The sequence below is a fragment of the Lontra canadensis genome, unplaced genomic scaffold (assembly GCF_010015895.1).
Source record: "Lontra canadensis isolate GAN:19392208 unplaced genomic scaffold, GSC_riverotter_1.0 scaffold80, whole genome shotgun sequence".
In the NCBI taxonomy this organism is placed as follows: Eukaryota; Metazoa; Chordata; class Mammalia; order Carnivora; family Mustelidae; genus Lontra; species Lontra canadensis.
This window is the reverse complement of record NW_022631074.1, coordinates 9,614,894-9,629,966: the sequence shown is the minus strand read 5'-3', so window position 1 is coordinate 9,629,966 and position 15,073 is coordinate 9,614,894. Positions and strand designations below refer to the sequence as shown.

At 34.4% G+C, this 15,073-nt stretch overlaps 1 protein-coding gene across 1 annotated transcript; it reads right to left on the bottom strand.

Annotated features, from left to right (window-relative positions):
- Positions 1–8,399: 8,399 nt before the first annotated feature.
- Positions 8,400–14,011, bottom strand: LOC116882056 (olfactory receptor 5AC1-like). Its single transcript, XM_032882256.1, has 2 exons — positions 13,963–14,011; positions 8,400–9,337 (listed from the first exon to the last, which is right to left on the bottom strand). The coding sequence occupies exons 1-2, from the start codon at positions 14,009–14,011 to the stop codon at positions 8,400–8,402; spliced, it is 987 nt and encodes a 328-aa protein (XP_032738147.1).
- Positions 14,012–15,073: the final 1,062 nt, after the last annotated feature.

Sequence of the window (15,073 nt, the reverse complement as noted above, 5' to 3'; positions counted from 1 at the left end):
AGGATGGGTTAGGGGCTTTATTTTTTACCCTAATATAATGGAAAACTATTGAGGGATTTAAAAGTTGGTTCAGATTTGTTTCTTGTTCATTAACAGGGAAAGTTACTAATGAACATTTATTCAGAAAAATAAAACTTAATTTACCTATTTATGATGATTTGATATCTTAAAAAAATTAATATCCAGTTGCATCATGGCTAACAACATAGGCAAGGAAAAGAGATGTATTTTTTTATAGATTTTTAAATCCATTTTCCTGGATTTCCAATATTCTTTAGAATGTTAACAGTGAAGGGCACCTGGATGGCTCAGTGGGTTAAGCCTCTGCCTTTGTCTCAGGTCATGATCTCTGGGTCCTGGGATGGAGCCTTGCATTAGGCTCTCTGCACAGTGGGGAGCCTGCTTCCTCCTCTCTCTCTCTGCCTGCCTCTCTACCTACTTGTGATCTCTGTCAAATAAATAAATAAAATCTTTTTTAAAAATGTTATTAGTGAAAGAGGAAGTGAAGAAAAAATAACATAGATAAAAGGAGTCACTGTGAATATTCTGCAAAATGGTTGAGTGTTTAAGCAGCATGATGTGCAGAGGTAGATTTTTTTTTTAAGATTTTATTTATTTATTTGTGAATCTGTACTCAGCTGGCCAGAGCTCCATTCCAAGACCCTGACATCATGACCTGAGCTGAAATTAAGAGTTGGAGGCTTAACTGACTGAGCCATCGAAGTGCCCCCAGAGGTAACTTTTACCATAACCAAAGCTTGGCTGAAATTTCCTACTGCCTTAAATTTTGTGTCCCTATCTCCTAACTCATTTTGTTGCCTTTCTATGAGTACAAAATGTCTGTATTGCTGCTTTTGGTATTGATAGTCTTTTCAGTTTCAGCTATTTTCATAGGTAGTTTGTGGTGTTTCACTGTAGTTTTAATTTGCACTTTCCTGATGCAAATTCCTTAATTATGGTTAGCATTATTTTGTGCCCTAATTTGACTTTTGTATGCCATCTTCAGTGAAGAGTTTATTCAAATCTTTTGCCAATTTTTAATTGGATTATTTATCAGCTTTTTTCTTGAGTTTTGATAGTACTCCATATATCTGAAAATGAATCTATAATTTATCAGCTAAATAATTTATTCATATTTTCTGACTCTGTTTTGTCATTTTATTTTAGAAATATTTTTTGAATAGCAAGTATTTTAATGAAATTAATTATCATTTTTTTATTCTGTGGATGGTGCTTTTGGTGTTGTATTTCTTTTATTATATATTTATGTCTGTTATCCTTTTTGTGTATTCTCTGGATCAAATTTCCTCTTTTGCATATAGATACCCAATTTGTTTCTACATAATTTGTTGAAAAAAAAATCTTTTTCTCTGCCAAATTACTTTTGCACCTTTGTAAAATCAGCTGTCTATATATTTTTTAATTCTGGGCTTTATTTTGTTTCACTGATCTATTTGTCTATGTTTACAACAATATGACACTGTCTTGATACTGAAGTTCTATATGAAGTCTTAGAATCAGGTATTGTTAATCCTCTAACTTTGTTCTTTTTCAAGGTTGTCGTGACTATTATTATATATCCTTTGCATTTCCATGTGAATAATAGAATCAGCTTTATCAGTTCTATAAGAAAACCTCCTGTGATTTTTACTGGGTTTTTATTATATCTGTGAATGCATTTAGGGGGAATTGATATTTTTTTCAATATTGAATCTTCCAACCCATCTTTCCATTTATTTAGGTATTCTTCAATTTCTTTCAGAAAAGCTTTCTTTTTTCTTTTTTGGGTAGAGATTTTGCACATTATTTGTTGTATTTACAACAGCTTTCATATGCCTTTAAGTGCACAGTGTCCATGCATACATACATCCACATGTTTGCGATAGGAAAATTTGCAGTATACATAGTTTTATAAACTGCTATTAATGCTTAATACAAAGAGAGTGAAAGCTCTAGAGAAAGGAGTTTAAGTCCTGCCTCCTTTACCTCCTGCACTTCCTCTTTTTCTTCTCTTAGGAAATTCATTTATTAAAATAAAAGGACAAAGACTCCACCAAAAAGGAGAATTAGACAAATATCCCTGATGAACATGGATATAAAAATTCTCAACAAAATACTAGCCAAGAGGATCCAAGAGTACATTAAAAGGATTATTCACCACGACCAAGTGGGATTTATTCCTGGCCTACAAGGTTGGTTCAACATCCACAAATCAATCAATGTGATACAATGCATTAATAAAAGAAAGAACAAGAACCATATGATACTCTCAATAGATACTGATCCCTTCCTGATCAAAACTCTGCAAAGTGCAGGGATAGGGGGTACATACCTCAATATCATAAAAGCCATCTATGAAAAACCCACAGAGAATACAATTCTTAAAGGGGAAAAGCTGAGAGCTGAAAAGCTCTCAGCTTTTCCCCTAGGGTCAGGAACATGGCAGAACTGTCCACTATCTCCACTGTTATTCAACACAGTACTAGAAGTCCTAGCTTCAGCAATCAGACAACAAAAAGAAATAAAAGGCATCCGAGTCAGCAAAGAAGAAGTCAAACTCTCACTCTGCAGATGATATGATACTTTATGTGGAAAACCCAAAAGACTCTACTCCAAATCTGCTAGAACTCATACAGGAACTCAGTAAAGTGACAGGATATAAAATCAATGCACAGAAATCAGTTGCATTTCTCTATACCAACAACAAGACAGAAGAAAGAAATTAAGGAGATAGTTTCTTCTTTTATCTATCTATCTATTTATTTATTTGACAGAGAGAAACACAGTGAGAGAGGGAATACAAGCAGGGGGAGTGGGAGAGGGAGAAGCACCCTTCCCATTGAGCAGGGAGCCCAATATGGGGCTTGATCCCAGGACACTGGGATCATGACCTGAGCCAAATGCAGAGGCTTAACCCACTGAGCCACCCAGGCGCCACAGGAGATGGATTCTTCTTGATTAAGCTTTGGTAGTTTGTATGATTTCAGAGAATTTGTTCATTTCATCTAGTTGACAAAATTTTTGTACATGAAACTATTCAAACTATGTATTTCGTGTCCTTTAAACATTTATAATGTCTCTAATGATGTACCTTCTTTCTCTACAGATATTTGCATTTTCAGTCACTTAGTGACTTAAATATTTTATTTTCTTGACCAGTTTGGTTAAAAGCTTATAAATTTTATTGGTCTTTTCAAGGAACAAGGTTTTTCATTTGATTTATTTTTGTTATTTTTCTATCAATTTAATTGATTTCTGCTCTTAATTTATAAATTTATTTTTGTTTGCTTTGGGTTCAATTTGTTCATTTTATAGTGTCAATGTAGAAACATTGAGCATTAATTCAATCCTTTTTTAAATTTAAATTGAATTGGCCAACACATAGTACATCATTGGTTTCAGAGGTAGAGTTTAGTTATTCATCAGTTGCGTATAACACCCGGTGCTCATCACATCACTCCTTTTTCTTTTTTAATAAACATTAATGATATAACTTTCTCTATAAGGACCATTTTAGCTATATCCCACACATTTAAATATTTGTATTTTCATTTTCATTGTATTTAAAATATATTATTCTTCACTTGTTACTGTCGCTTTGATCCATGGATATTTAGCAGGCTTTTTTTTTTTTTTTAAAGATTTTATTTTTAACTAATCTCTACACCCAACGTGAGGCTTGAACTTAAAACCCCAAGAATAAGAGTTGCATACCACCAACTGAGCAAGCCAGGGACTCCTAGAAGGATGGTTTTTAATTGCTAAATACATAAAAATTAATGGATATCTTTGTCTTACTGATTTCAAGTTAAATTCTGTTATGTTTTATGTTTTGCATTAATTTCATTATTTTAACTATTACCCAGAATAGGGTGTATTTTAGTGAACATTCAGTGTGCACATAAAAATACTGTATATTTTGCTGCTGCTTAATGGAATATTCTATAAATATCATTATATTAGTTAATAGTATTTCTCAGGTCTTCTCTACTCTTACTAATGTCCCCTCAACTTGTTTTATCAATTACTAAAAAGGAGTACTACAGTCTTATTCTATAACTGTGAATTTGTATATATCTCTTCTCCATTCTATCAGTTTTTTGAAGCTCCATTGTTTTACATATTTAGTATTATTTCATTTTCTTGATGAATTGAACCCTGTATAATTTTTCAATGTCTCTCTTTATCACCGGTAATATTTCTTTTTTTATTATTTTATTTTTTCAGTGTTCCAAGATTCATTTTTTATGCACCACCCCCAGTGCTCCATGCAATATGTGCCTTCCTTAATACACATCACAAGGCTCACCCATCCCCCACTCCCCCTCCTTTCCAGAACTCTCAATTTGTTTCTCAGAGTCTACAGTCTCTCATGGTTCATCTGTCCCTCCAATTTCCCCCAGTTCACTTTTCCTTTCCTTCTACTAATGTCTTCCATATTATTCCTTGTGCTCCACAAGTAAATGAAACCATATAATTAATTTTCACAGTTTGACTTATTTCATTCAGCATAATCTCCTTCAGATCCATCCATGTTGATACAAAAGTTGGGTATTCGTCCTTTCTGATGGAGGTATAATATTCTGTTGTATATATGAGCCATATCTTCTTTATCCATTTGTCTGTTGAAGGGCATTCTGGCTCTTTCCACAGTTTGGTGATTGTGGCAATTGCTGCTATGAACACTGGAGTACCTGTGGCCCCTCTTTTCCCTGCATCTGTATGCCCACTCTTGTCACTGTTGTTCAACATAGTACTAAAAGTCCTAGCAACAGCAATCAGACAACAAAGAGAAATAAAAGGTATTCAAATTGGCAAAAAAGAAGTCAAGCTCTCTCTCTTCACAGATGACATGATACTTTATATGGAAACCCCTAAAGACTCCAGCCCAAACTACTAGAACTCATACAGCAATGCAGTAATGTGGCAGGATACAAAGTCAATGTACAGAAATCAGTGGCTTTCTTATACACTAAAAATGAAAATACAGAAAGGGAAATTAGAGAATCTATTCCATTTACTATAGCACCAAGAACCATAAGATACCTGGGAAGAAACCTAACCAAAGAGGTAAAGGGTCTGTACTCGAGGAACTACAGAACACTCATGAAAGAAATTGAAGAAGACAGAAAAAGATGGAAAAGCATTCCATGCTCATGGATCAGAAGGATAAACATTGTTAAAACGTCTTATACTGCCTAGAGCAATCTACACTTTCAATGCCATTCTGACCAAAATTCCACCAGCATTTTCCAAAAATCTGGAACAAACAATCCTAAATTTTTTATAGAACCAGAAAAGACCCCAAATTGCTAAAGAAATTTTGAAAAAGAGAAACAAAACTGGGGGTATCATGTTGCCTAATTTCAAGTTTTACTACAGAGCTGTGATCACCAAGATAGCGTGGTAGAAAAACAGACACATAGACGAGTGGAAAAGAGTAGAGAGTTCAGATATGGACCTACAATTCTATGGTCAACTAATCTTCAACAAAGCAGGAAAAAAATATTCAATGGAAAAGAGACAATCTTTTTAATAAATGGTGTTGGGAAAATTGGACAACTATGTATGCAAGAACAAAACCTGACCATTCTCTTACACCATACACAAAGATAGACTCAAAATGGATAAAATACCTCAACAAGAGGAAGGAATCTATCAAAATCCTAGTGGAGAAGGCTGTAACCTCTTTGACATCGGCCACAGCAACTTCTTTCAAGATATGTCTCCAAAGACAAGTGAAACAAAAGCAAAAATGAACTTTTGGGACCTCATCTAGATCAAAAGCTTCTGCACAGCAAAGGAAACATTCAACAAAACAAAGAGGCAACCCATGGAACGGGAAAAGATATTCACAACTGACACTACAGACAAAAGGCTGATATCCAAGATATATAAAGAGTTCCTCAAACTCAATACCCCAAAACCAGATACTCATGTCAAAAATGGGCAGGAGACATGAACAGACACTTCTCCAAAGAAGACATACAAATGGCTAACAGACACATGAAAAAAATTGTTCATCATCATTAGCCATCAGGGACATTCAAATCAAAACCACATTGAGATACCACCTTACTCCAGTTAGAATGGCCAAAATTAACAAGATAGTAAACAAGTGTTGGAGAGGATGCAGAGAAAGGGGAATCCTCTTACACTGTTGGTGGGAATGCAAGTTGGTGCAGCCACTTTGGAGAACAGTGTGGAGATTCCTTAAGAAATTCAAAATAGAGATTCCCTATGTCCCTGCAATTGCACTACTGGGTATTTACCCCAAAGATACAGATGTAGTGAAAAGAAGGGCCATCTGTTCCCCAATGTTCATAGCAGCAATGGCCACAGTCATCAAACTGTGGAAAGAACCATGATGCCCTTCAACAGACAAATGGATAAGGAAGATGTGGTCCATATATCTATGGAGTATTATGCCTCCATCAGAAAGGATGAATACCCAACTTTTGTATCAATATGGATGGGACTGGAGGAGATTATGCTGAGTGATATAAGTCAAGTAGAAAGAGTCAATTATCATATGGTTTCACTTACTTGTGGAGCATAAGGAATAACACAGAGGACATTGGGAGATGGAGAGGAGAAATGAGTTGGGGGAAATCGGAGGGGGAGACAAAGCATGAGAGACTGTGGTCTTTGAGAAACAAACTGAGGGTTTTGGAGGGGAGGGGGGTTAGGGGGTTGGGTGAGCCTGGTGGTGGGTATTATGGAGGGCACGTATTGCATGGAGCATTGGGTGTGATGCATAAACAATGAATTTTAGAATACTGCAAAGAAATAAAATAAAATAAAATGAAAAAAAATTCGGGTGTAGAATTGAGTGATCCATCACTTACATGCAACATCTGGCGCTCATCACAAGTGCCTCCTTAATACCCATTACCCCTTTAACCCATCCCCCACCCACGCACCTCCCTTTCAGCAAACCTCAGTTTGTTCTCTATAGATAAGAGTCTGTTTTATGATTTTCCTGTCTCTTCTCCCACCCCATCTTCATCTGTTTTGTTTCTTAATTCCACATATGACTGAAATCATATGATATTTGTCTTATCTCTGAGTGACTTATTTCACTTAGCATTAATACTCTCTAGCTCCATCCACGTCATTGCAAATGGAAAGATTTCATCCTTTTTGTGGCCTTTTTGTGGGGGTATATATATATATACCACTTCTTTATCCATTCCTCAGTTGATGGACTCTTTCCATAATTTGTATATTATTGATAATGTTGCTATAAACATTGGGGTGCATGTATCCCTTTGTATCAGTATTTTTGTATCCTTTGGGTAAATACCTAGTAGTGCAGTTGCTGGATTGTTTCTTGCACATAAACAAAAATTTGTTAAAAATGGATGAAAGACCTAAATGTGAGACAAGAAGCCAACAAAATCCTAGAGGAGAACATAGGCAGCAACCTCTTTGACCTCAAGTGTAGCAACTTCTTACTAGATATATCCCCTTGGGCAAAGGAAACAAAAGCAAAAATGAACTATTGGGACTTCATCAAAAGAGAAATCTTCTGCACAAAGGTTGCACAAAGGCAACCTTTGGAATGGGAAAAGATATTTGGAAGTAACACTTCTTATAAAGGGTTAGTCTCCAAAATATATAAAGAACTTATACAACTCAACACACAGAAAATAAATAAACAAGGGGCATGTGGGTGGTTCAGTGAGTTGAAGATCCAACCCTTGATCTTACCTTAGGTCTTGTTCTCAGGGTTGTGGGTCCAAGCCCCAGTTAAAAACTGGGCAGAAGTCATGAATAGACATTTTTCCAGAGACATGCAGAGAGCCAACACAAATAAAAAGATGCTCAAAAAAATCACTGATCATCAGGGTAATACAAATTAAAACCACAGTGAGATATCACCTCACACCTGTCAGAATGGCTAAATTTAACAACACAGGAAACAACGGATGTTGGTGAAGATGTTGAGAAGGGGGAACTCTCTTACACTGTTGGTGGGGATATAAACCGGAAAAGCAGCAAGATTTTTGATATGCAGGCTCTAGGCAATTGTCTTAGCTCAGTCACACCAGCTTCAACAAAGAAACATGCTGTCAAATATCTGCCACAATAAAATTATAAACTATTATATCTAATTTAGAGGAAATTTACAGAGTAAAAAAGCACAAATTCTAAATACTTAATTTTAAAAAGATGTTCTATTTTTCATAAAGAATTCAGTTCTGTGTGATATTAAAATCTTCCTCCATTGAAATAAATATCCACTGAAGTTGACTTTCATCACACAGCACTCAGAAACTACCCTAGACTTTGCCTTCTAGCAAAATTGTAAAGCCAGGGCTAATTTATGTAACTTCAGATCCCTTGTATTTTGCAGAGTTTGAAAAGAACAAGTTTAAAATTTCCCTTAAGAACTATTATGTATTTATTATTCTCCTCAAGGCACCTATAACCTCTTTGTTTCTCAGACTGTAAATAAAGGGATTTAACAGGGGAATTATTATTGCATAAAATACAGAATATATTTTATCTTGATTTTCAGCTAGTCGAGACCCAGGACGCACATACATGGAGAAGAGAGTGCCATAGAACAAAGAGACAGAGAGCAGGTGGGCACTGCATGTGGAGAAAGCTTTGCTCCTGCCCTTTTCAGACTTCTTTTGCAGAATTGTGAGGAGGACATAGGAGTAAGAGATGATAATTGTCATAAAAGTGATAGATTGTATAAAGACTGAAAATATAAAAATCAGGAGCATATTAACTTTAGGGTCAGTACAGGAAATCTTAAACAGTTGTAAAATTTCACAGTAGAAATAATGTATTACATTGGACTTGCAGAAAGTTAATCTAAATAATAAACTAACATGCATCATAGGATGAAAAAACCCAATAATATATGAAACACTTAATAATTGAATGCAGAAGATATTGGACATCACCACTGGGTAAAGCAAAGGTTTGCATATGGCTACATAGCGGTCATAGGCCATCACTACCAGAAGGAAACATTCTGTGTTGGCACTGGAAGCAAAAATATAAAATTGGGTGATGCATTCAACCAGGGATATCATATGATTGTTAGATAAAAAATTCATTAGCATCCTGGGAGTCACAGAGGATGAGGAACAAGCATCTGCAAAGGCCAAACTGCCAAGGAGTAAGTACATAGGGGTATGAAGGTGGGGGTCCTTCCAAATGAGAAAAATTAGTCCAAGGTTGCCCAACATGGTAGTGAAGTAGATGACCAAGAACATCAGGAACAGGGGGACTTGAAGCCCTGGAAGATTTGTAAGTCCTGTGAGAACAAACTCAGTCACCTGTGTTTTGTTTCCATCAGATTCACTGAAGCTGATCACTGAAATGAAAGAATAAGTAAAGAACACAGTCATAAAATACCATGAAAATAGTCACATTTTATTTGAAAATAAATTTATCTTCCCTATTCATGTATCCCTTTTAATCAGAACATATACTTTTACATTTGAGTATTCTTTACAAACAATATGTATTTTGACAACTGTCCCTAAAAATTAGGGGGAACATATAATGGTATATATATGGAATTCATTACTGTATAAGAGAAGTGGGCTTATTTTATTTTATTTGGAAAAAAAATGATTGTAATTTAATAATCATCCTCTAATTTTAAAATCTTCAAAAATAGAAATAGAATTTTTTAAAGTATGCTAGATGCATCTGGGTGGCTCAGTTGGTTAAATGTCCAACTCCTGATTTCAGCTCAGGTCATGATTTCAAGGTTGTGAGGTTGAGCTCCCGATGAAGCTCTGTACTGGGCATGGAACCTGCTTAGGATTCTCTCTCCCTCTCTCCCTCAGCACCTCCCCCCAACTCACGGGTGCACCTGAGCTCTCTCTTTCTGTAAAAAGAAGAAAATTGAGAACGAAATATGCTAAAGATTATGAAAACCAATCTCATACATTCTAAATAAAGTAGCATCTCCCTCAAATTAAGAACAGATTGAAATGCTTACTTTGACCATTATTGTATGGTATTTTTTTAGAAACTGCAATACATCTAAGATATGAAAGTAATATAATAAATATATAATGAAATGTCATAATAATTGTAGAAAATAAATTCATTATTTTTCTAACTTATATTATCATACTTAAAGAACATTATGACTTTAATAAGCACCAGATGAAGGATGAATACATATGGAATCACTAGATGTTTTACTTTGCAAGCAAGGAAGAGAAATAAAAGGGAAATATATCAATTATAATAACTGTACACTTTAAAATACATTGAAATATTTTTAAAATATGTGAGACCTATGTGAATTAAATAATAAAAATTTACCAAAGAATATTATACAATTTCTAAAGAAATAGCCAAAATATGTTCTCAGATATGAATACTTAGTATTATAAATATGTCAGTAGAATTCAATTTATTTTTAGTTAGAACCCTAATTGCTTTTTAATGTGATAGCAAAAGCATAAAATTCTTATAAAATAAAGATATTTTGAGACAAGGAAAATATGAACTGTATGAAAGTCAAGTATGCAGTAGTGTTAAAACATAAAGCCATTTAATAGAATGTAATGTGACATGGAAATAGGAAAATATAGTAGTAAAACCAAATAAAGGCTCCAAAGATTGATTCACATGTATTTGTTGGAATTTAATATAGTACATGGATGATTTTTCAATTTACATTTTTATCAGTAAGTGTGAGAATGGCCTTTTCATATTCTGACAACCAGTAGATTTTGCTAATCTGAGGGATGAAAAATAATGTCTTATTTTATTTGCACATCTTGAGTACTGGGAAGTGTGAACATATTTTCCCACATTTATTGAATGTTTTGGCATATTCTTCCATGACCTGCCCTTTCAATTCTGCTTTTATTTTTTCATTGACTTACTTGACATTTCTTACCAATAAATAATATTTCTTTGCATTTGAGAAATACTAATATTTTACCTCCTATATTAATTACAAATATTCTTCCAAAGTCTTATTCATCTTTTACCTTGTGAAAAATTTGATACATACTCTATTTTCATAAATTTAACCATTAGATTAAATATATCCATATTTTATCTTTCTTTATTATGGCTTTCTTATATTAGTCTTTTTTTTTTCATTTTATTTATTTATTTGACTAAGAGAGAGAGAGAAAGAGAGAGAAGAGCACAAGCAGGGGGAACAGCAGGCAGAGGGAGAGGTAGAAGTAGGCTCCCCATTGAGCAAGCAATCCTATGTGGGACTCAATCCCAGGACCCTGGGATCATGACCTGAGTGGAAGGCAGATGCTTAGCCAACTAAGCCACCCAAGCACCCCTATCAAGGATTTTGTAATATATTTAATTATATTTATTTTATGAATTTTCTTAAAAAGTTTAAATTTTTTTAAATTTTTTTACTTTGAAGTCCTTGATCCAATAGCAATTTTAGATTTTATTTTTTATTTTTAAAAAGATTTTATTTATTTATTTATTTTAAAAGATTTTATTTATTTATTTGACAGAGAGAGAGGTCATAAGTAGGCAGACAGCGACAGAGAGGGGAAGCAGGCTCCCCGCTGAGCAGACTTGGGCCTCGATCTCAGAACCCTGAGATCATGACCTGAGCCACAGGCAGAGGCTTAACCCACTGAGCCACCCAGGTGCCCAAGATTTTATTTATTTTTGGACAGAGAGAGAGAGAAGCGGAAGGGGTAGAGGTGGAGAGAGAATCTCAAACTGACTCCATGCTGAGAATGGAGCCTGATGTAAGGCTTGATCTCAGGACCCTGAGATCATGACCTGAACTGAAATCAAGAGTTAGACACTTACCTGAGACACCCAGGTACCACAATCCAGTTTCAATTTAAAACAAGCATAGAAAAGGAAGACATTCTTACTTTTTTCCAAGATAGGCAAATATAGTAATAATATTTATTGAATAAATCATCATTCTCAATTACTAACACTTTGAAAAACAATTTGGCAATATTTTTTAAAAAATAAAAATACACATACTTTTTAACTCAGTGATCCATGACTTCAATCCATTCTATAGCAGTAACATATTTCATAAGGAGAGAAGTCTACTGCAGCATTGTTCATAGTGGCAAAAGACTGGAAATAATATGTAAACCAACAGGATGAAGCAATGGTTGAACAAATCCTGGTATAATCATACTAATCAATATTATGGCAGTCATTTAAAATGTTATTGCTCTACCACTTTTCTCAAAGTAATTTCCATAATTATTAGGAATGTGAGAAAAATAAGATGCAAATAATTTTTTAAATATTATCCCTTTAAACAAACAGGCAACACTCTGTATACCTATGAACACATCCACACATTTGCAAATGTATATTTGCAAATAACCATATGAACAGAAAGACTGTGTGAAATGATAGACCCTAGCTTGTTAATATTTATTTTCTGCTATAGGTGATAGGAAAGTAATAAAACAAAGGAAGAAGAATTAAACAGAAGAATTAAAGAATTAAAATTAAAAGAAGAATTAAACAGAAGAGATCACAAGAAGGGAATGCACTTTGGTCTTAGATTCTTAGATCATCTACAAGAAAAAATCTGCCTGTAATTTGATGTGTAAATTCATTGTTTCCCAGAGTAAAATGAATAACCCAATTTTATATATTTATTTCCTGCTGATTAAAACACAAAAATTTTACCTATTTACCAAAATTGTATTGTTTGCCTTTAAAATAGGTGCATAGGCAAGGTTTTTCTTAATGGTTCAACATTAGGGAGAAGAATGAGTTATTTTCCATCTTCTCTGAGAATAGAACAAGAAAAATTTATTTTTAAAAATTTATCTTTGGGACTCCTGGGTGATTCAGTCATTAAGTGTCTGCCTTCGGCTCAGGTCATGATCCCAGGGTCCTGGGATAGAGTTCCACATTGGACTTCCTGCTCCGTGGGAACTCTGCTTCTCCCTTTCCTACTCCCCCTGCTTGTGTTCCCTCTCTTGCTGTGTCTCTCTCTGTCAAAAAAATAAATAAAATCTTTTTTAAAAAATTATCTTTTAAAGTATATACCCCTGAGAAGCTGTGGAAGCATAATACAAGCAGCACAGAGACTGACTGAAATGTCTCCTCTAAAAATTGGCCTTAATGGACACTGATGGCAAGTCATTTAATTTCCAAGGGGGAGGTTTTGCTCTGAATGAGCCTACTCTGATTCCTTGACAACTTTAAACCCATACTTGATACACCCTATTTTCCTAATTAGTCAAGGGCTAATAAGAACTTGGATTTTTCTCTATATCTATCTATCTACCTACCTATCTCTATATTATATATGTTTATATGTGTGTATAAGTATATATATATATTTTTTTAGATAGATGATAGATAGATGTAGATATACACTGTGTGTGAGTGTGTGTGTGTGTGTCCCTATGAACACACACACACACATAGATATATACACACATATACCCATTTGGAATTAAGAGGCTGAAGAATATTATCAGTGGTGACTTTAGTTATTTTTTCACAATTCCATTAACAAATTAAGGAAGTTTAAGCAATATAACTTAATTGTCCTTAGCCTGACAAAGAAATTTGTCCATAATATGAAATAATCTTTGAAACTTTTCAGTTATCATTATTTTTTCATTTGTCTCATTTTTCTCTTATCTTGTTACTATTAAAAAGAAATATTATATGTTTCTCTTCAACAATCAAACATTTAGTACTCATGACAAGCATCCAGAATGTCTATACCAAAGAGAAACAGAAAATCTCATAGGGTTGCCAGGATTTTCATTTCTGACCTGGATATTTCACTATCAAACAAGCAGATTGAAAAACTACAAATAATGGAAATTAGATCCTAGTGCCCTCGCTCAGTTTCTTTATGTCTTTTGGAGAGTGAGAAATGATGGGTATCTTTAATGAAAGATGGTGGGTTTCCAAAGGAAAAAAAAAAATGTAAATTTCCCTCTACCATACTTTACATTTTTGGGGCCAGTCATCTTTATGAATTACCAAACTGATGAAGCTGCTGGCTGTTTTCATGTCCACAGCTGTACTTCATCTTGGAAACTTCAAATGAAGAAAAGTGGAAGGTGCAGAATGAAGCAGTGATTACTTGGCAAAGATTTTCCTTGGAAACCTCAACATGGGGACATGTTTATTTGTACTCTTTTTCAAATCTATTCATGAAAAAGAAAAAAAAAAAAAAACTTTGGAATTCCCTCAGTGAAAGCTACCAATGGATTCCCTGTAGGACTGAGGTGAAGCTGTTCTACTGGGCATTGTGAGCTAATCAGGGAATAACCCAGACACAACAAGTGTGACAATTAGAAGCACACTTTGTGTCAATAGAGTGCCCTGCAAGGGCGACTTGACAAACTGCCCCTGAGCAGTTTTTAGGTCATATGAATTTCCTTTCTCTCATTTCTCTTGATGTTGTCACATTCCAACCACCTGATAGTTTCTTTCAGTGTCTCTAAGACTCATGAAACTCAGAATATACAGATCCAAATTCAGTCTTTTCCAACACTATCACTATCATCCTGCCTTCCCATTTTCAGTTAATGGCATCATCGTTATCCCATTTTTAAAGAAAGAAACCTGATATTCATCCCTTGACACTGAACTCCCCTTGAAACCCTGTCAAAACCATTATCAAACCCATGACTTTTATCTCCTTAATATCTGTTGTAACCATCCACTTCTCTCAAAAGTCTATCATCCATCTAGAGTACTGACATAACACTTTAATAATCTATGTGCACTTTCTAGTATTTTCTCTTACCACTGTCTGCATTTGGGCCAATGTCACCTTTATAAAATACCAAACCACTGAGATCAACACCATTCTCACACCCATGGATGCAACTGCATTTAAACCTTTAAATATAACTTATGATCACTCTTAGAATAAAGATCAAAATCTTTAAGCCTGTATATCCCTTCCCTCATCCTAAAACTTATCCTATTATCCTCTATACAAAAGTTCAGTCCGATATAGCTAATATATTCATTTAGGTGAATGACTATGATATTTCAGAATTGATCTAAAGAGCTGAAATTAAAAATCAAAATTACAGTAAATTAAAAAGTTAAAATATCAATGGCTATCAGACACATGAAA

Bases quoted from the DNA above. Each gene is read 5' to 3' on its own strand.
- LOC116882056 (XM_032882256.1), bottom strand. From the start codon at position 14,011: ATGAAGTACAGCTGTGGACATGAAAACAGCCAGCAGCTTCATCAGTTT. The intron at 9,338-13,962 runs GTAATTCATAAA...CTTTCATTTCAG, and splicing joins CCAGCAGCTTCATCAGTTTG to TGATCAGCTTCAGTGAATCT.